Source organism: Puntigrus tetrazona, unplaced genomic scaffold (genome assembly GCF_018831695.1).
Source record: "Puntigrus tetrazona isolate hp1 unplaced genomic scaffold, ASM1883169v1 S000000401, whole genome shotgun sequence".
In the NCBI taxonomy this organism is placed as follows: Eukaryota; Metazoa; Chordata; class Actinopteri; order Cypriniformes; family Cyprinidae; genus Puntigrus; species Puntigrus tetrazona.
Window position 1 is genome coordinate 185,001 of NW_025048054.1, and position 22,500 is coordinate 207,500.

At 35.4% G+C, this 22,500-nt stretch overlaps 2 protein-coding genes across 2 annotated transcripts in view; one reads left to right on the forward strand and one right to left on the reverse strand.

Annotated features, from left to right (window-relative positions):
* Positions 1–16,780, reverse strand: part of apc (APC regulator of WNT signaling pathway) — a 38,058-nt gene extending 21,278 nt beyond the window's left edge. Inside the window, 3 exon segments of the mRNA XM_043231697.1 lie at positions 8,075–8,227; positions 15,329–15,385; positions 16,571–16,780. Coding sequence (XP_043087632.1) covers positions 8,075–8,209 — 135 coding nt within the window. The 5' untranslated portion in view covers positions 8,210–8,227; positions 15,329–15,385; positions 16,571–16,780.
* A 1,377-nt stretch (positions 16,781–18,157) lies between these two features.
* The window catches only part of epb41l4a (erythrocyte membrane protein band 4.1 like 4A), a 46,190-nt gene continuing 41,847 nt past the window's right edge, over positions 18,158–22,500 (forward strand). Inside the window, exon 1 of the mRNA XM_043231760.1 lies at positions 18,158–18,638. Coding sequence (XP_043087695.1) covers positions 18,540–18,638 — 99 coding nt within the window. The 5' untranslated portion in view covers positions 18,158–18,539. The remainder of the gene's footprint in view (positions 18,639–22,500) is intronic.

Sequence of the window (22,500 nt, forward strand, 5' to 3'; positions counted from 1 at the left end):
AAAAAGAGATCTATTTAGTGTTTGTGTGTGTATATAAAAATTATATATATAATTTTATATATATATATATATATATATATATATATATATATATATATATATATATATATATATATATACACTATAAATACACTAAAATATTAAATTAAGAATACATTTTTTTAATTTAAATTATTACACATTTCTTATATAAATAATAAAATATTCACTTTGGTTCAAAACACCATGAATAATTTTCAGTACGTGATCTTGACGAACTCCACCAATCAATATTATAAAATATATTATGTAAGGTAACTGCACTGGGAATCCTGATCCATGTTTTAAAAGGTCTAGTCTTCTAATATAACAAAAGCGATTAACTGAAATCCCAAAATAACCTTTATGAGAGTAGATTACAGCTATAATAGCATTTTCAACAGCCAAATCCTCACTCGGATGGGCTTCAATCTCCTAATGCGCCGCTGAGGCTTATAATGGACGTCCTAGTTCTGCTCTTCTCAGAGTCGACGTCCGAAGGAATCGGGTTACTGCGATGCAGATGCCCTTGGTACAATATTAGAGTCATCCACCCACTCGTGTGTGGAGCTGCAAGCACACAACACTTTTAAAAATGTCATCCTATCCTCCCAGTAATGGAAATCAATGCTCCTAGGCAGCCATCTGCAGGGAGCCCGAAATACCCGCATATCTGATTCCTATCTAGTGCGCGTTTCATCTGACCTGGAGTCAGACAAGACCCCTGGGTTATTGTTCGAGGGGAAGGACGGCAGGCCGCTTCGATAAAAGGCAGAACGTCCTTGAAACGTGGAAAGAAAACATCATGTGACACACGTGGCATGTACTTAGGAAAAAAAAAACAAGTGTGGCGACAGACGACAAACACGATTTAAAACGTGAAACGGGCCGCTCTTCTAAAAAGAGACAGAGGACGTCGAGAGAACGACTCTTAGAAGACTTCAGAAAATTCAATTATCTGGGGTTTCTTTGAGAGAAAAAAAAATAAAAATTGCACAAAAAATTGTTTTTTTTTTTTTAGTCTGAAACGAAACATCATTTTACTACAATTTCCAAATGTACTAAATAATTAACTTTGAAAATAAAATACTGTAGACATTTTAGAGTGATAAAAAATAAATAACGCATTTATTGAAATATAAACCTTAAAAGCAGCTGTATTAACTTGTTTTCATGGCAGATTTTCTTAAATATACATTATAAAATAAACGTATATGACAAATATAAAACACACCACCTTGCTTGTGGACCTCCAAAGCTATTTCGTTTAATTATTGTTTAAAGTAATTAATGTTACTTTAATATCATCAAGACGCTATAATAGTTGTATAAAAAATTTTTTATTGGATTTGTATGTATATATTTGAAAAAATATATATTTGAAAAATCTTAATATATATTTATATATTTTATATATTTATCTTAATATTTTATTTTCTGTTTTCATTTTAATATTTTATATATATATATATATATATATATATATATATATATATATATATATATATATATATATATATATATATATAATAAAAACACAATAATTATAACATTTATTTTATTTCAAGCAACAATTCGTTTTTTTTGTGATTTAGTGAACTATAATAACCTTGGCTGACAAATGGTGCATAACTACTACGACCTGCCTGAAAAACAATGCCGGAGAACATTATACACCCACAAACACCCCATCTAGTCCTACAAAATACATTAAAGATTACGAAGAAAACACGTCCTGGACAGAAGAGGCAACATCTTCACATATTTCCCCTCCAGCGCCGCACTTGTCTGGGCAAGGTGCAAACTCCATCCAGTAAATCCAGACGAGGTGTTTTATGAGAAGATTACAGCATACTGAGTCACGACCAGAGGAACTGAAGCTTTTTATGGTGTGGGCATCGTCATGATAAAAGGTCGTGAGCTCATCAGCTCGAGCTGGAAACGTCAAGTCACCCGCGAGAAAACTGCTTTTACAATTTGGGCAGTATGCTGCATGAGTACGTCGCACAGCGTGTCCCATTTTCTGTACGCTATATAATATCTGAACAACACAGATCTGCCAAAATAAAAACTGAGGATAGAATTACAGCACAGAGCAGCACGATGTAGGGGAGAAATCAGCTGAGACTTCTTTAAAATTGAATTTAAAAACATTAAAATATATTTCATAATAATTTGGCCAAACATAACAATATTAAGATCTCAATATTACTTTACTAGTACTAAATAAAAACTTTATAAAAATGCTAAAATGTAATATAAATATTAAACAACAAAAAATTGTATATATATATATATATTAAAATAAATAAATAAATTATATATATATATATATATATATATATATATATATATATATATATATATATATATATATATATATATATATATATATATATCTAACATTACTTCTATCACTATCTACTATCAACACTAAATAAAAATATAAAAATACTAATTATAGATAATTGCTTAAAATACAAAAAGCCACCAAAAATGTTTTTTTTTTTTCTGTAAAATGTATTTTAAAAATATACTATTTATTTTTACATTTACAATACATTTAAATATTTCTATACTACAAAATGAAAATATTAAACGTGATTTAACATTCCAGGTTTTCAGTACTGTACAATAATGTGTATGACTACAAATTTAGTTCTATTTGTATTTATTATAATAAATAAAATGTAGTTTTTTTTTATTATCATTACTACTACTACTAAATGAAAATATACAAATTACTAAAGAAATAAGAAATGCTTTGTAATATTTCACTGTAAAATAAAAAGCGTTTAAAAATACGACAATTTTATTTTTAGATTGCAATGCTAAACTTAATTCCCACAATTAAAAAATATATTAATAATAATAATAATAATATTAATAATAATAAAAATGCAAAAAAAATGTAATAGTGACTGTCAATTGTGTTTGCACTTTTTCTAGACATCATTTTCACATCTAATAACCAAGCATGACGAGTTAAGCAACTAGAAAAGCAGAAAACCCAGACGACGCGTCATGCTGCTGAACCTTGCATGGCATGGTTTGGGTTTGTGATCCGCGAGCGCGGAGAGGAGAGGAGAGGGGAAGCCTGCAGATGTTTGTGTGAGCGGACGGAGGAGAAGGGAAGCGCTGCATTCATCCCGCCAACAAAGGCAGGAAGGGAGCTTCTCTAAATTAAGCCGTATCTCGACGGCTGGGAAACGGAAGGGGCCTCGGACACCTCCACGAGAAACAGCTAAACGTTCAGGACTCTGGAAAGATTACGTTAGAGTCAGTGCTCACGGAAGCGTTTTAGGGCATTTCTGACCTGGTTTGTGCGGCACTGAAGCAGAGAAGCCTCGGAGTGAGAGCCCTGCGGGTTTATAGTCACGAGATAAACAGGCGTCTTTTGTCAAAAATACTGTGTTGCGTCGATAGAGGGCAGCGCGGGTTACCTGGAGCCGGCAAAGAAAAGCAAGCCGGATGTTTACTGCAAATCATGAAGAAATCGGAAATGGTTGAAAAATCATATCCAAATAAGTTCTGCTTCATTGCAACATCATTAACAGGAGAATATATTTTTATTTCTTTATTTTTTTTACTATTATTACTATTTATTTTACAATAGTGGATTTAAAATATTTGATATATTTTCATACATATTGATGTGCATGTATGTCTAAACGATATATATTAGGGGTGGGCGATATCACCAAAATCACGTTATGACACATTTTATATCATGGTAATGTTATCTCTCTCAATATAGTTACGGTTTTCTTATAAAAAGTTTTTTTTTTCCCCTCACTAAACATAAACAGTGATGAAATAAGGATAATAAACTAACCCATAAGCTGTATGACAGATACATATAATTTATAATATAAATGTATACATATAATGTATGTTTAAAATGTGTTTTTACATAAAAAAAAAAATTAAATAATAATAATAAGAAGAAAAATAAATAAATAAAAAAAAAAATATATATATATATATATATATATATATATATATATATATATATATATATATATATATATATATATATATATATATATACACACACATATAGAAATATATACACACATACATATATACACACACATACATACACACACACACACACACACACACATACATATATATATATACACACATATATATATACACACATACACACACACACACATATATATATATATATATATACACACACACACACACACATATATATATATACACACATACAGGGGTATATATATATATATATATATATATATATATATATATATATATATATATATATATATATATATATATATATATATATATATATATATATATATATATATATATATATATATATATATATATGCATATATATATGCATATATGTGTGTGTGCATACACACACACACACACACACACTATATACAAATTCAAACATTTATATTCAACAGAGTGGTATTTATGAAAGGGTGATATGGCACTATATGTATAAGATATAATTTAAATCTCACTATATTCTATTTATTATAAATAATAAAAAACTACTAAGAGCCAATTTAAAGCAGCATCACTCATGCAGGTTCTCCACGTCCAGCACAAAGAGCTGACTAATCGATAATGAAACTGCCCGTTAATTCTAATCGTTCGCAACTGTATTGATTAGTTGTTGCAGACCTAGAAACAGCAGCATCTCACAACATGAAGGCAGCATGTGAGCTCTGGCCTCCGCAGCATCCGTCACGGCCGAAGACACAGTTTGTCATTAAGCGCTTTAAACACTATGATTACGTCTAGAGATGGCATAACCGCTGGCATCGGGGCGTTCTGGATGTGCCCGACATCAGATCATCCTGAGGAAAGAGGTTACGGCCAAAAGCTCTTACATAAGACAAGCATCAACGGGATTTCGCTTCCTGAGACCCGACGCAGGCAAATATATACAAATGCACTCTTTTTAAGAAGCGAGCCGATGCCTGCTTTTAGAGACGGGGCATCTGCAGTTCAGAGAGCGTCTGGGATGTCAAGGAACTCTGGAGAGCAAGGACATTAAACGAACGCATGCAAAAGTCAACATGATCCTAATTTACTTTAGATGGCATTCCTGATGTCACTTAACTCATCGGCGGCCATCACTCTCAGAAACAAGTGCAACTTTTCATGACCGCGCGACGAATCGTATTGACGATTTCTGCTTTCCTGCTGGTTATTTATCTGAAAACATTTTATTTTTAAAGGATGGTTTAAATGCTTTCTCGCGTTAGCAAGCCTCTGCAATCCTTTATAGCTGCGGTTGCCAAATGTTTAAATCCCCCAATCAGAGCCTTTTTCATAAAACGATACATTTTCTGCCCAGAAGTTTACTTAATCTCCCCAACCTGGCAACCATGCCATGCTCTCTTTATATAACGCTCATGTAAGTTGACGTTTAGCGATCTCCACCGGGATTTTCTTCAGTCCGTGTTCTTCTTTTATTCATTACAATTTATTTCTACCTTATTTGTTGAGCAGCTCCCAAATGATACGTTCGGCGATTCATTTTTCCGAAACCCTTCCTGTGATTGGTCGATTTTACTTAAAGCAGTGTTTGTAACACAAGAGCGGCACCCAGTGGTGAAGAATAATTTAGCATTTTTATTCAGACCAACTCAAAAAGCCTAAGTGAGCGGCAAAGTTTCATTTTGATGTCAACATGAAACGGTTTGAGATTCGATTTAAAAACGAGAGCCTGATCTCTCTTTTGAGAGACAAAAATAACGAAAAAATAATACGGAAGCAAATCAGGACATTTCACATTTTAGTTACTAACAAAAATGTGAATAAATGATAAAACTTTCATTTTTTGGGTAAACCGTCCCTTTAAGGCTGCTGCTACTGTTACTCTTGACTTTTAATTAGCATATTTATGACTATGGATCATGAATATGTTTCTATTTAAAATCAAATCAATTCCCCGTAGATACTTATGCCCACCCTACGTTTGTTTTACATCAGAAATATTGCACATTAAAGTGCATTTTTGAAAATTATATTTATGTACCGTAGTTGCAAGTGAACGAAAACATCCTGCAACGTTTTAAAACTGAAAGTGCAATGCGTGTAAAGTTATTGTCTCTCAAAAGAAAGAGAACTGTCACTTGAGTCGGTCTGAATAAAGATGCGAAATTATTCTTCATCCACTAGGCGTCGCTCACAAACGCTGCTTTCCGTGAAATCGACCAATCACAGGAGTTTTGAAAAATGAATCGTTGAGACGAATCGTTTGGGAGTCGCTGAACAAATAAGGTAGAAATAAATGCGCAATGTAAGACTTTACATGTGACTCCCAAAAACCTAAATATGAACCCTTCATAACCGATAACAGGGGCCCTAAGTAGTAGAAATGGAACAAACGAGAGCGTTTTTAGCAAAGCATGCAAATTTGATGCTATTGAACATCAAAAACAATCATTCTGATCTGCTTTTATTTAAAAAAACACACCTACTGCTGTGAGTCATATTCATCGAACCAACCAAAAAGCCTCTCTTCCCCCTTAAGGACTTCACGGCGTATGAACACACGGAGAGAAAATCTGCTTCCGCTTCAAAGATTCCTCCTCAGCAACACCAACCTGACATCTTCAGAGCGACATAAACTCCCTTCGGGAGACTTTCACGCGCGTTCGACAGCGACCCGTTTCAACAACTCAGCCCGAAACATCTCCACGTGTCCATCCCCTGAACCTCGTCTTGAAAAGAGGGGCGGGCGATCCGGGCCGACAGCCTCGCTCCAAAGCGCGCACATTAGCCGACTTCTAATGCCTCGGCGCGTTCATTTTGGGCCTTAAGTTCTTTCAGAAACCCTTTTTTGTCATCCCTCCCGCGACTGCCAGGTCACATCCAATTTCTTAATGCCCACCTAGCAGCCTGCCGCTTCCACTTCAAAAGCTCGACTCAAAGAAGCGCCTGCGAACGCTGCCTTTGGTGTCAGGAGCTAGGAGAAGAAAGGGTACTTAGTGGGAAATCAGTGGCGGAGGACGACATTTTTAGTCTTGAAAGTCTGCGACATTAAAAGAGAACCCAACTGTACAGCGTTTGGGCGACAAATGAGGCACTGAGGCGTTTAAACACAAACCCTTTGAGGTTGAACACAAAAATATACAGCGTTCTAGCTGGAAAGTCTCTTCTCTTTTTTTCAATGGCGAATATAAAGTATATGATATATGTCATTTTTAATCATTTTAACAATAGTGCGATTGTCAAAATGGCAAAGAACTCACCTTGTAATGTGCATTTAATAAATGCGGCATGCGCAAAACATCTGTTCATGTTCGTACGGAGAATAATTTAAATATATTTTGTCAAAAAAAAAAAAAAAAAAAAATTTCGACGGAGAAGCTTCCCGGCAAAATAAAAGCTCTATGGTATACCATTAAAAAAAAAAAAAAAAAGTAAATTTATATTTTGATCATGGTGTTTTTATATTAATTATTACACCAATCTTAATTCAATATTATTATATAAATTACAATTATTATTGATCCTTGTGTATATAAAACAACAATAATAAATAATTAAAATAATTAAATGTTTTTACCATTTTGTTTTGCGTTTTTTTTTTTATTAAATAACGATCATATGACATTTCAGAGTTGGGGAAATTATCTAAAAACACAAAAACAAAAAACAATCAGTATTATATAAAATGTCAGTATTATTTTTTGCTTACATCACAATTAAATATTATAAATATTATCTCATTCCCTAGAATAAATTTATGCACATTGTTTGTATATTTTTGTAGGCAAAAAAACCTGGAAACATGCATTTCAGCACCTCCGGTTTTATAATCTTGAAGTTATAGAACAGAGGTCGCCTGGGACATTAAAACTAATTATATTCACGTTTATGCATTCATCTCCTCAACAGCCGCAAACAAACCAGCTTGGTGCCAACTTGGGATGTCGGCTTCTTAAAAATATACCACCGCTGCTGTGCTCGGTGACTCAAGAAACACACGTTCGGAGGGTAAACAGAGTTGGTTTTTGGCTGTGCCGTGTGACACAAACAGACGCCATACCTTCATATTAGACGCCTCCGTCTCCAGCTTGGTCAGGTGGTTGGAGTTGTCCTCGAGCTCTTGTCTCAGGTTGGAGTTCTCCATCTTCAGTGCCTCCACTTGCTTCAGCAGCTGATCATAAGACGCTGCAGCCATCTTGGACTATCTCTTGACCTGCAGCATCCAGACAGAACAGAGAGCCGATCGTGAACGATGAATACAGAGAGCAGGACGGACCACAGACGCTCAAATTATGGCATGCAAGACAATTAGAGAGGAATACAGGGGTTGGAGCTAAATACGGCCGATCAGATTCATTTCCTCGTGAACCATTCCTTTAATTGGCCACTTTAAGTTAAATGTTTGACGATATAATGATTTAACCAACAGCCTTCAAGTTTGTAGACAAAATATCCCACCATAGAAATGAGGCACGCAAACATGGATTTTCATATTTAGCACATTTCGGTGATTCGGAGTGCTTTGTAATGCATAAAACAGGCCAAACAATAAAGAGATTAATGTTTACAAAATGTTAGCTAACAAAAAGAACAGCCGTGAACGTATAGGGATCACAACGCAATTATTTGTCGTTCTTTTTAGTTGTTCACAAAAATGTTTTTATATGTATTATGCAATTATATCCTCAGCTCAGAATAATGAACGCGTGAAGGGAACTGAAGCGACGATAATATGTTTTTTTGCAGATGTGCTGAAAATAACTGCTAAACACACACACACACACACACACACACACACACACACACACACACACACACACACACACACACACATACATATAAAAAACCAAAAAAACAAATAGATTCTCATTAGTGCCATTTCAAATGATTATTTTACATCTCAAATTATTATAAAAAGTTTTTGCTTATGTAATACACGTGGGTCAAAGACCAAAAAGGGTTTAATTTAAACTAACTGGCTATTATGAGCAACACTGCTTTAAATTGTTGTTTAAAAAGTTCTCTATTTAATTGCATTTTTATTTTGTTTTTCAACCTGATTTATTACATTAACACCCACAAAAATCTACAACAAAAATTACAGCAAAAATCTATTTATAAAAAAATTCAACAATAATTTTACATTTGTAAAAATGTGCCGCTATCCCAAGTTTTTAACCATTTGTCAGTAATATTTTTTTACTATAAAATTTTACATGCTTCCGCATTCGTTTATGTATTTCTAAAATTTACGAGTCATGTTGTATGAAGTTAGTTTTTTTTTCATGCGTGTCATGCATATATGAAATATAAAATAAAACAATAAAAATCTATAAACGTACTGTATATACAAGTACATATATTTAAATAATAATATTTTATTATATACACTTTTCCCTCACAGCAGAAAAAGCAGGGGAAAAGGGTTATCTGCATCTAAAATAAAGCGTAAAGACAAGTATAATGGTTTGGCCCGAGGTTTTCCTCTCTAAAAGCCCATCAGTGTCAAGCGTCAATCATAAGTGAGCATCATCCTCTCATATTGTTCCTGTAGTCAGTGACCAGGTCATGACACTGATGAAGAACACAGTAACACACGTGCCTCACGTTGTGTGTACGGATGGCAGAGCCGATGCCCGTCGGCCATTTTTTTTTTTTTTTACGCGGCCCAGTCAAGCAAACGATTCTGAGAGGCAAAGCGACGTGAATGGAGAGCGCGGAGCTGCGCTTATGAAGTTCCTATTTTTATCTCCGTCCCGAAGTGAAGGCCTGATCAACCAAGTGGAAAAAAATCTATCAGCGCAGCGCCACTGAATGACCCCTGACGCGCTAAAGATCGACGGCGAACCCCGTTCGGCGTGACTCCAGGTTTCTCTAGATGCGCAGTAATGCTTGCACACGGGAAAAACGATCTAGCGTTTTCTAAAGAACCCGTTTTCTGGTCCAGCAGGTGAACACTTAAAAGCACACCTCTACCCAACGACACGCGAAACAGCTCGGCATACGCAACGCTAAATATCGCTACATTATCAAAAGCAAGACTTTCTGGCAGAAGAGCGCATTGCATGCATAAGGAAAGAATATACTTTAATACTTTTGAGCAATGCAGCGGCGCTCGTTTTGTTTTCTGTCGAAATAAATTACCGGCTCATCTTTAGGAATATCAACGGCCTGTGATGTAAAAGTAAATGACAAAAAGAACAATGCAATGCGTGCATGCATAAAAAAAAATGCTAATGTGTGCACTTGCTTTCAAAAATGCATGCCAAAAAAACAAGAAACATTAAAACGTATTACTTAGGAGCAATGCAACTGTGCGCATTTGCCATAAAATCAGAGCAAAAATGAAAACGTGGCTATAAGAGCGTTTCACAACACGCACCATAAACCAAACTCCTTCCATCCCACTTTCACCAGATTACGTTTAACCTGGTTTTACATTAACGAGGACCTACAGCCCACGTTACGAGCGGCCTGTCGATGTGTCAGGGCTAATTTGCGGCTGCGTCCAATCAATGTGACTCAGCTACGGATTCTGCCACTGTTTCCAGGGCATCCACGGCCATTAGGAAGCAGAATTTATCAAAAGACACGGATCTTCATCAGATCTCTGACAGCAATTAAATGCACGCAATTCAGTCAGAAATCTACCGCTTGAATGTGAATAGCTCGATCTAAATGACTGATTACCAAAAACCACAATTACGTTAAGATCTCGCTTTCATAAAGCAACGTGGCTATTTGACCAGAACGGATGCATACGATTTAACGCCTACGACACGTTGCACTCTTTATGACATTAAGAGTCTGATTGCCACAGATATCTGCTGACACACATCTGATGACACACATTAAACTCCAGCGCTTTTAACAAGCAATAAAACACCATTAAAGGCGAATTTAATGCATGCAACGGTGCGTTTTACGCTTACAAATATGAAACTTGCCTAGCGCGGCTTCGCGGTTTTTATCGCTTAGGAACACAACGTCGCGAAAATGCAATTAACAACAGATTCAGAAACCTCTCTCTGGCGTGCGGACCGAGCAAAATGGTCGCCATCTACTCAGCAAAAAGGCTCGAGGTAAGGAGACAGGGAGGAGTGGGAAAGAAGAAAGACTCATTAATATTTCAACGCTTTCTTCAAAAAAAAACGAACGCATGCACCTTCGGGGCGCCTGCATTATTCGGCGTTCGCGGGCGCTTCCCAGACGTGCATGCGTTTATTCACCAGAGGCGCGGTGTTGTGCATGCAACGCTTGTGATGCATTGAAGCAGTCACCTCTCCACCAGCAATGCAAGATGCTAAAATTCCCTGCAGTCAAGATGCCCTTCCCTCCGCGCACAAAGACACGGCGACCGACGACATCCCGCTCTCGCGTGCACCGTCCCACCGAGCCAAAACACATTTCCCACCAACAAATTCAGCACCGAACAGCGGCTTTATTCGCTAAATCGGGATATAAAAAGCTTTTCTTGCAACAGCCCCTCCGTCCTGGCAGAAGCGATCGCTGCTTACGTTTAGAGAGGAATCCGTGTCCATGGCTATAAATAATCAGCCTGCTCGTGCATCTGTCCTCGCCGAGCACAAAAGAGGCTTTTTAAGCATCCCGACGATAAAGCCAGAATCCCCATCTATGCACATCCCCCCACACCCTCTCAATAACCAGCCATCAAAACAAAAGGCTTATCGGCACCGCCTTGCTGTACCGCACAAACAAACGCGCTATTATCTCCCCGCCGCTGAATAGCCTGAACAGACGCATCTGCAGTGCTCGCGTCGAGAGATCGAGGCGTTAAACGGAGACTTACCCCATTCTGCTCCGGTGACAGCCTCCATCCCAGCAACCCATCAACTGTGTCAGTTGCCGGAGAGCATCCAGCCAGCCCTGAGTCACATGGGCGAGGGCTCGGCCAATCGGAAGGCAGCCAGCCCGGGCCGGTGTTGGTGCAGTGGCTGATGGTGGCTGGCCAGATTTCTGCCCCACTGTACAGCTGCTTCCCTCGACTGGCTTTAAAAGCCGTCACGGGGGGGAAGCGGTGAGCCCCGGGGCGTACGGGGAGACGGGTCAAAGCGGCTGAAGGTCACATGACCGGACGCACGACAAACGGATCGCTAATTAAGGAGCGTATAGTAGATGCGTGAGCAATGCATTGAAGCGGTAAAAAGTTACAAACTGAAAGACGCTAATTAAACCTTTACCAACAAAAAGAGCATGATATGGACAAACAAGCTTCATTTATAAGACGAGACTGCATGCATATACAGGATAATAAACAACAGCTTTAATAATTGTTGATTCTAATGTTTTATGTGCATTTAATATTTGCAATGTCATAAATCTAATTAAGTTCAATTATATATATATATATATATATATATATATATATATATATATATATATATATATATATATATATATATATATATATATATATATATATATACACACACACACATGCATGCATGTATACATTTAAGAAAAATATTATGTTTATATATTAAATTAAATTACAATATTATAAAATAATAATATAAATACAAAGTGCGTTTTGTTATTTATTATATACATAATAAATATACATGGTGCACATCCATCTATTCTATAAACAAACTTATTTTGGGCGCGATTAATTGTTTGATAGCACTAAGTAAACTCATTTTTAATTATTATTATTATAGAATTATTTAATTAAAACGATTAAACTTTATTACTTTTCTGGAATTATTGTTATATAATTTAGAATGTTATAACACTCACAAAAAATATAACATCTAATTCTAAAATGGTAATTTACCTATAATATGAATAATAAATTAATTATTTAATTATTTGATGACGTAACGTCTAAAAATGACTAATTCAATTACAATTTTCCATGCAAGGTGCAGGAAGCTGTACACACATAACATTGCATGCGCTGCAATTACGCCTTTAATAATGCAATAAATAGATGTATTGTATAATGCATACAATTAATTATTTGCAGTATCAAGCACTTAAATATTAAAAGGAATTTCTAAGAAGGTTAAGTTAAACACTGGACGACCATCAAGTTAAGTTAGCATTTAATTCTATAGTTTTGAAGTGCATCTGGTAAATTTAACAGTGATAATCGCATGCATTTTACATACTTCCAAACGACCAACACGCAACAAAAGCAATTCGTCCAATTTGTTCATTTTTTACCATGCACGAAATGCACGCTCTATAATCGATCCAACCAACCAACCGCATTCGTGTACCAAAAAGCCTAGTTTTAAAGACACAGCGTCTGACGTTTCACATAGACACAGTACGACCGATATATACCATTTTACACGAATCACCACGCAGCGATTCTTCCTAAACGAACCTACACGAATAAACGCCAAAATTTGTTCTGCTTGCATCTGCTTGGATTTGTCCAATCCGCAGACGTTTTAAAGCCAAAACACGGCACGCGGGCTTCATAACGTGTGCTCCGAAACCAATAGGACGTAAAAAAAGTTTCGTAAAACCCCCTCGATGCCCGAACGGAGCCAACGCAATAAACGTAGCTTATTTCTCGTAGCGTTCACAGCATTACTGCGCGTTTGCTGCTACTGTACAACTTTATCTTTGCAATTACAGTCTCGAGAGTTCCCGAATAAGTCTCTGTGAATAATAAATCATCCTCTATAAGTGGCTGTGATTTGCCTTCTCAAACCGAGGAGGTGAATAGAAAACACGGACGGGGGCTCTCTCTATATACGCTGGAAGTGGGGGGTTTTTTCATGTAAATGAGCTTCAGGTCTTTGAGAGCTGAAAAATGGACATTGGCAGAGACTCTTGTTGGTCAGTCCTCTCTTGTGGAGCAATTCAATGGGAAACTGTCCGCACTTTTTCTTACTCGTGTGGGAAAACATTCTAAATGGGAGCGGAAAGGCTAGTGTTTTTGTGCCGTTTGAAAGAAAAAACTTCAATCTATGATTTCCTTCTTTGAGCGTCCCTGCTCATTTAGCGCCGAATATGTAGGAGTTAAACGTGACGCGCGTCTTCAATCAAACCCGCGGACAACGCACACAAAAATAACACCCAAAGCTGAGACGTATTATAAATATACCCCAAAACAAGCCAGATCTGTGACGCACCGCATGCTCACCGACTTCAAAACTAGATGAAATAGTAATGAGGTTCGTTACGGTTTACAGTTCAGATTCATCTCAGCCCGTCACAAAGTATTATTTATCATTTTTACGCGCTTTACTTATTATACAGGGCTTCTGCGGGGAAATGTAAAACTTTAAGCAGCTTTTTAAGACCACTTAAAGAAAATTTTGAAAATAAACTGAATATAAATATGGTCTCTAAAATGTAAACGTCTTGTATTCTGCTTCCAAAAGATCTTTATTACCTTTTAATAAAAAAAAAAAAAAAAAAAGACTAGAGATTATTAAATCCAGATATATTCCAATTTAATAAATATTACAAATTATATATATATATATATATATATATATATATATATATATATATATATATATATATATATATATATATATATATATATATATATATATATAATTATTTATATAATATATTTTAAATAATTTACATTTTAAATATAATTTATATTTATTAAATTATATTTAAATATATATAAAAAGCCTTGTTTTATGAGACATTAATCTAAATCGGCTCAAAATATGAGTTTGATATGAAGAAAAAAAACGTTTTCACACCCCAAGGACAAAAACATTGTTCTTGTATTAATAATAAACTTGCTTTTTCAGAAAACAAGACTTCATACACATATACATACATACACACCTTGTTTAGATAATTGTATTAAAATGAACTTTTTCTTTTAATCTTTGATTAAAGACCATTTTAGGCCTAAATTTGTGAAAGGAGGAATAAAGACTTGTTAAGAAACCAAACAAGTTTTTTTTTTTACTACCGCGAAACACAAATGCACTTTTTTTTTTTTTTTACAGTAAATCACCGGTCACTTCTACTCTATGCAAAATACAACAAATAATGAAACAAATACAGCAGCAACCGAATCAAAAACTGTACAACACACACCAAACAACTCCAATCAGCACCGGTACCGAACAGCGCATATCACTGCAAAATAAGAAGTAATAGAAACCCCGCTTGAAGAGTTGGTGATTAACAGACAGATCTTAAAAGTGACGACAGCAGCGGACGTCAAAGCAAAGCAAAGCAAAACAACCCCTATTACGCTTCAGCGGGGGGCAGGTAAAAATAACAGCACTTTTCTTCGTTTTGAACACATCACAGCACACCGACTTTGTGTGAGAAAGCCAAAAAAAAACGTTTTCCTCACCGTCTGCCAGTGCAGGCCACTCGCCGAGCGGTGCAGCGCAAACCCACTGCTGGACTCCTGAAACCAACATCAGCTTCATCAGACGCTTATTACACAGAGATGAGCAGAGTTTAAGAGCATTCTGGGAAGTACGGCACTACATTACCAGCGTGCAATACTACTGTATACTTTATTAGGACAGTCACAATTCCTCAGAGAAAAGCAATGTGTTACTTTGGCATTTTGTTTACCCCGGAAATGCTAAATATACAAACTGTTAAATAAATAAGCACACATTAAACTATTAAAATAAAATATGAAGGGATTGAATTTAACCGTTTTATTATATGGATGATTTTTCCGACAAATGAAATGTAATATTTCTGCAAACAAGTTACGATAAATATTTAATGTACTTATGTGAAACAACAACAATAATAATAATAATAATAATAATAATATATATATATATATATATATATATATATATATATATATATATATATATATATATATATATATATATATATATATATATATATATATATAAATTTATATATATATATATATATATATATATATATATATATATATATATATATATATATATATATATATATATATATATATATATATATATATATATATATATATATATATATATATATATATATATATATATATATATATATATATATATATATATATATATATATATATATATATATATATATATACACATATATATATATCTACATATATATTTATATATATATATATATATATATATATATATATATATATATATATATATATATATATATAAAGCAATAATACTTTAATATAAAGAAATATACATAAAAAATGTCAATTTTAACATTTTTATTACATGAATATCATTTTAAAAAAATGTATACAAACGTTTAAATAGAGAATATGAAGACAGCACATAGTTGATTGTACATAAACTGTTATTAAACTGCACAGAGCAGAAAGATGTGCTATACGTATGTAACATCTGCAATGATATGATTTTATTGAACCTTGACGGATGAGTTCTCCCATCACAGCTGTTTTTATAAACTCTTAACACTTAATTACACGTAAACAGACACTTTCAGCTTTAGAAAACGCGACTCGTTTCAACAGCACGGCATTTTACGAACTCAAGCACAGCCCGGTGAACAGAAAGGTCCTCGTATCGACGCGTCTCTGAGATTATGTCGTTTATATAAACACTACTGAAGCTATTTAAAGTCTTACCTGCACAAACATTCGCCCTCTTCCACGAAATAACCCGAGTTTATCGCCCGAGCCGGAATAGACCCCGTGAACTCATGCTGTCGGAGCTCAATAAACGGATATTTCCCGGTTTGTTGGTCGTATCGTGGGTTTGTTTGGAACTTTGTCTTCTTTTGTGTGAGTGATTTTCTGCTCAGCAGCTTCAGACCCCGCGACGCTTCGCCATATTGTTAGCGGAGTCCGGATCTGCGCATGCGCGGTGCGCCGCCCGCTCACAGCGACACCCCGCGGCGGGCCGAGGAACTGCGTTTATCTCTCTGGCGTTCAGTTTCAGTATAAATGCAATCGTATCAAATATAATGTTTTTAAAATGCATTTTAACGTTTTATTTTTTTAATTAATTATTTTTACTGTTATATCATTATATCATTTGCCATTATTTGATGTATCAAATTATTTATATGGATACTATATTAAATTCTATTATTGTAAACAATCAAGAGTTTGCGCAGTTCATTATACTGCACTTTAGATTAAAAATTAAAATAAACTTCATTACAGTAGTTTATCAGAGGAGAATTTTTAAATAGAATTGAGTGACATGTATTATAGCGTACAATAGCGTTTTTCACATAATGTATTTTATTTTTAACAATTTATTTAAGATATTTCAGTTACATTTTAATTAACTTTTTAAAATTATTATTTGCCATATAATTATATAAATAATAAATTATTATTATTTATTATATTCGAATTTACAATTGATTATATTATTCAGCATTATTCATACAATAATAAAAAAATTAATAGAGTTTGCACAGTTTATGATAGTCCAGTTTGGATAGCAGAAATTAGAATAGTGCATTTAAAATATTGAATAGAATTCAGTGATGTATAGAAGATATTTAGATATTGAAAGGTTTTCTTACAGAACCTGTCATGCATTTATGTTGCTCACAGCAAGCTAAGGAAAACATGATGTATTGTATTATAAATCATTTATTTAGGATATTTTTTTATTGAATATTTTTTAAATGAATAATTATTTATATATATATATATATATATATATATATATATATATATATATATATATATATATACTATATATTATATAGATCCTATATAAAACTGTTTTATTGTAACCAATGAATATAGTTCGCACTGAACACATTATTATTAAGAACATATTTGAATTTAAAATGGATTAAATTATATTATTCACCCTTATGTCATATTTAACATTACTTCTTAAATTATTTTATCGCAATTAAAAGATTTTGCACAGTTAATTATAACGTAATTTGAACAGCATAAGTTAGAATAGATCAAAATTGCTTTAATAAAGAATTTTGAACAGACTTTTTGTTTTATTAAGAGAACGTTTTATACATTTATCCGAGTCAAGAACATTTTATTAATTAAATTATTTCTGAAATCTGAACGCTTGACGGGTTCAACTGCGTTATATATTAACGTGGAATTATTTAGCTGCAAATAATCCTCATGCAGCAGAAACAAATGCAATAAATAAATAAAGAGAGGCGAGGATGCGCTGAGTTTCCAACAGGTGGCAGGACGGTCCTGCTCATGACGCGCCGGTGCGTGCGCGTGCTCGAGGGAGGAGTCACACGCGTGAACGGCTCGAGCTGCTTGGCAACACACAGCATGTATCCAAGTGAAACGCGTCCGGTGAACCAGGAGGTTTTGATGGGACGCCCGGGTCAGTGCAGCCCCACCGCGCCGGCCGGAGTCACCCGCAGACCCGAAGCGCGAGGAAAGCCTCTGAGATACACTTTCAGGCGCGAGGCGAGCCTCTCCACGTAGACTTCTGTCTCTCGTAGTTCGGATGGGACGTTCTGCTGGCGAGAACATCAGGTGCACGGAGAACATGTAACAAAGGAGGACGGGAGCTGGATGATGGACCGCAACATCTCGAGCTTTCTGTAGGGCTCCTTCGGTTCTGAACTCTCCGTCTTGGTTCAAGATGAGTTGCTTCTGCTCGGTCCAGGAGGAGTTTTACTGCGAGGTTCTGCTCTTGGACGAGTCCAAGCTGATTTTGACCACCCAGCAGCAGGGGATAAAGGTAAAAAGGTGCTTTTGTGGTGAACCGCGAATGCGAACTGTTTGACTCCGCTTCTCTTTCTCGTGTGAACGCGCGCCTCGAGGGGAATGCGATGTGCGTCGCGAGGATTTGGACCAGTTTCTGTGTGTGTGTGTGTGTGTGTGTGTGTGTGTGTGTGTGTGTGTGTGTGTGTGTGTGAGGTCCACACCCTGAACCCATGAGCTCAGCACACTGTTAACCAGATTACAGTAACCAGATGATCTGGTTAAACACACCGAGATCGGCCTAATTACGTGTAGCTGACTGAACAGGGACTGTTTGATGTTTCTAGGACGTGAAACGCGTAAAAGTCGATAACATTAAGTGTTGTTTGTATGTAAAGCGGTTGCGGTCCTTTTACAGTAACCGAAGGGGATTACTGTACTTTACTGTAGTGCGTATTTAGAGCTTCGGGAGTTCTTGAAAGTTATGCACACGTGTTCTTACAGCGACATTAATAAAATGTTAGGTCTGGCGTTTAGTAAAGCGTGTTTTTTATAGTTTCTGTTTTTGCAAAAAGTAAAAAACTAAATTGCATTGCGACGTGTTTATAAAGATTTTTAACACTGGTCACGGGATATTTTCTGAAACATTTTAGCTGTTTTTTTTTTAATGTTGCCGCTCGTTTCGGAACGTTGAGAACGCGTTCGAGTGTAACGTTTGCATAACGTTTTTACAACGATCGTGGAATGTTCCTTGGACGTTTGCGTATAACCGAGTCACAACGCTTTAAAAAGTTCTTTGCTTTTTGGTACCAAATATCCCAGCTAATACAACATTTGCCCCTTTATATCATATTAAAGCTAAATAATCATTTTATTGATGGTTAGGAGAGGACCGGATTAGTCCGAATATTTGTAATATTGAGAAAATATGGAGAAAACCGCCTTTAAATTTGTTCTGAGCAATGCATATTACTATTAAAAAAAGAAGTTTTGATATATTTACGGTATGAAATTTACAAAATATCGTTATAGAAGAACGTCTTTATTTAATATCCTAACGTTTCTTGGCATAAAAGAAAAATGGATAATTTTGACCTAATTACCACAAACATTTTTGTTCTGTTTTTGACTCCTTTTGCTAATGTTTCCATTAGATTTAAATTTAAAAAAAAAAAGTATCTCTTAATATTCAAAAAGGCCAATGTTTTTCGAATGTTGAGGGATCGTTCCACTTGTAGTTTTAAGGAACGTTACTTTTACGTTAAACGTAACGTTATGAAACAAGCGGTACAACATTTACAAAAGAAAAAACACAGCGTTTTGTGCTCATATTTGAGAGCGTTAATGTTAAAGCTGAGATAACGCTGAACAAACGTCTGCTTAACGTTCCTGGAAGATGCAGAGTCGGATATCGTGTTGCTGGTGTGTTATGAATAGTTAATGGACAGCGGGAGGATCTTTAACAGCTCTTTAATATATAAAAACATGAAGATTACAAAACACTGAAAAGCGGGCAGCCTGTCTGCAGGGAGGAGGAGAAGACTAGGGCTCACGAATGCTCTTTATGTGCTGGTTTGATGGTCGTAGGGTCCAGGGACAGACTTTGAGACGAAAGTTGACGAAAGCGTCCATCTGTCGCGCTTGTCTGGATGTTCTTAGCGTGACGCCTCTTTTTCCTCCATCGAGGACGTTGGACACACAACTCCCTCTAAAACAACAGAAACTGCATTTTTTGTACTTTTGTGTTAAAATGTCAGGCTAAGGGGTTTTCTTCCTTTTTGTTAACTTTGATGCAAACACCTGGCACTGAAAATGAGCGCGTACTTTTTTGCATATAATGTGTTTTTGAGTTTAAGTGATTTAAAGCAGCGTGCTTGCTCACGTGCAGAGATGCTCACACACACACACACACACACACACACACATTGAGTGTTTCACACACACACACACACACACACATTGAGTGTTTCACACACACACACACACACACACACACACACATTGAGTGTTTCACACACACACACACACACACGAAGAACATTTAACACACACATGCACAGATCATTTCGGACACACACACACACACACACACACACACACACAGAGTGTTTCACACACACATTAAGCATTTTACTTAGACACACTGAGCATTTAACACACAAGCACAGTGTTTCACACACATGCACAAACTGAGTGTTTCACACACACTAAGCGTTTTACTCACACACACTGAGCATTTAACACACGCACACACACACACACACACTGAGCATTTAACACACGCACACACACACACACACAGTGAGCATTTCTCACACACACACACACACACACACAGTGAGCATTTCTTCACACACACACACACACATTTCTCACACACACACACACACACACACAGTCAGCACACACACACACACACACACACACACAGTGAGCATTTCTCACACACACACACACACACACACACACACAGTGAGCGTTTCTCACACACACACACACACACACACACACACACACACACACACACACAGTGAGCGTTTCTCTCACACACACACACACACACAGTGAGCATTTCTCACACACACACACACACACACACACACACATAGTGAGCGTTTCTCACACACACACACACACACACACACACACACACACACAGTGAGCATTTCTCACACACACACACACACACACACACACAGTGAGCATTTCTCACACACACACACACACACACACACACACAGTGAGCATTTCTCGAACACACACTCACACACACACACACAGTGAGCGTTTCTCACACACTCGCGACACAAAGGCCTCATTGATGTGACCCAGACGGCGGTGTGTGTAGTTGTGTGTGAGGAACAGAACGGCTCACATGTTTTCATCTTCACGAAACAAAGACAGCAGCTCAGAGGCGAGATGATGCTCTCCTGACGTCCTGAAATCACAAAGAGAGACTTTTATTTCGAGTCTGAGCGGATTTAGATGGCGTTCTCTGTTGTGTTTCCTGTGGGAGAACGGCGGCGCTTTCTAAACAATAGTGACCTTTGGCACGTTTCTAAACAAGAAGATTATTAAAAGCTGTTATTGTGAAGTTCAAGGGTTCAGGATGAGGCGAGGGCTTTTTGCTGAATATTGAAATGTTTTCATTGTACAGTGGTGATATCGGATATTTTGGTTTTGATTTCAGTCTAAATTTAAAAAGAAACGAGAAGTACATTTTATTTTAGTCAAGTTTATTTTCATGACAATAAACCACTAACAATAAATAAATTAATACTTTATGCTAATTACGTATGTCATGGTAGTGTTTGTTGCTTTAAAATGAAAAATATATATTTTTATAATTGTGATATAATGATAATTTATTTTTATATTTAATGATAATAATAAAATGTCAAAAGTCATTTGAAAAGGAAATGTCTTGAATTTGTCAGCCTTTAAAAAACCTTTTTAATACTTTAATTTTGTTTTATTGCTTTTAGTGTTTGGGTGTGTGTGAATAGAAAGAAAGTTAAAAGAATAGCATTTATTTAAAATAAAATATTTTAAAATATGAATAAAATATTTAAATCTTTATTTACTTCATAAATGTCATTACTGCCACTGAAAAGTAATGATTTTATTAAATAAAGGTGCATTTTGCTAAAATAATCAGTGCTGTCAAACATTAAATGCAATTAATTTATGTATTTAAAACCAAACAAATGCATGTATATATTTGAGAAATATATGTTGTTTATATAAAAATGAATAGAAAAATTTTAAAAGAAAATATAAAAATATATAAATGTGTAAATATATAAACAAATATAAAATATATATACATTAAACTATGATATAATAATAATAATAATAATAATAATATAAATGTTTATACATCTAAATATTTTTAAGAT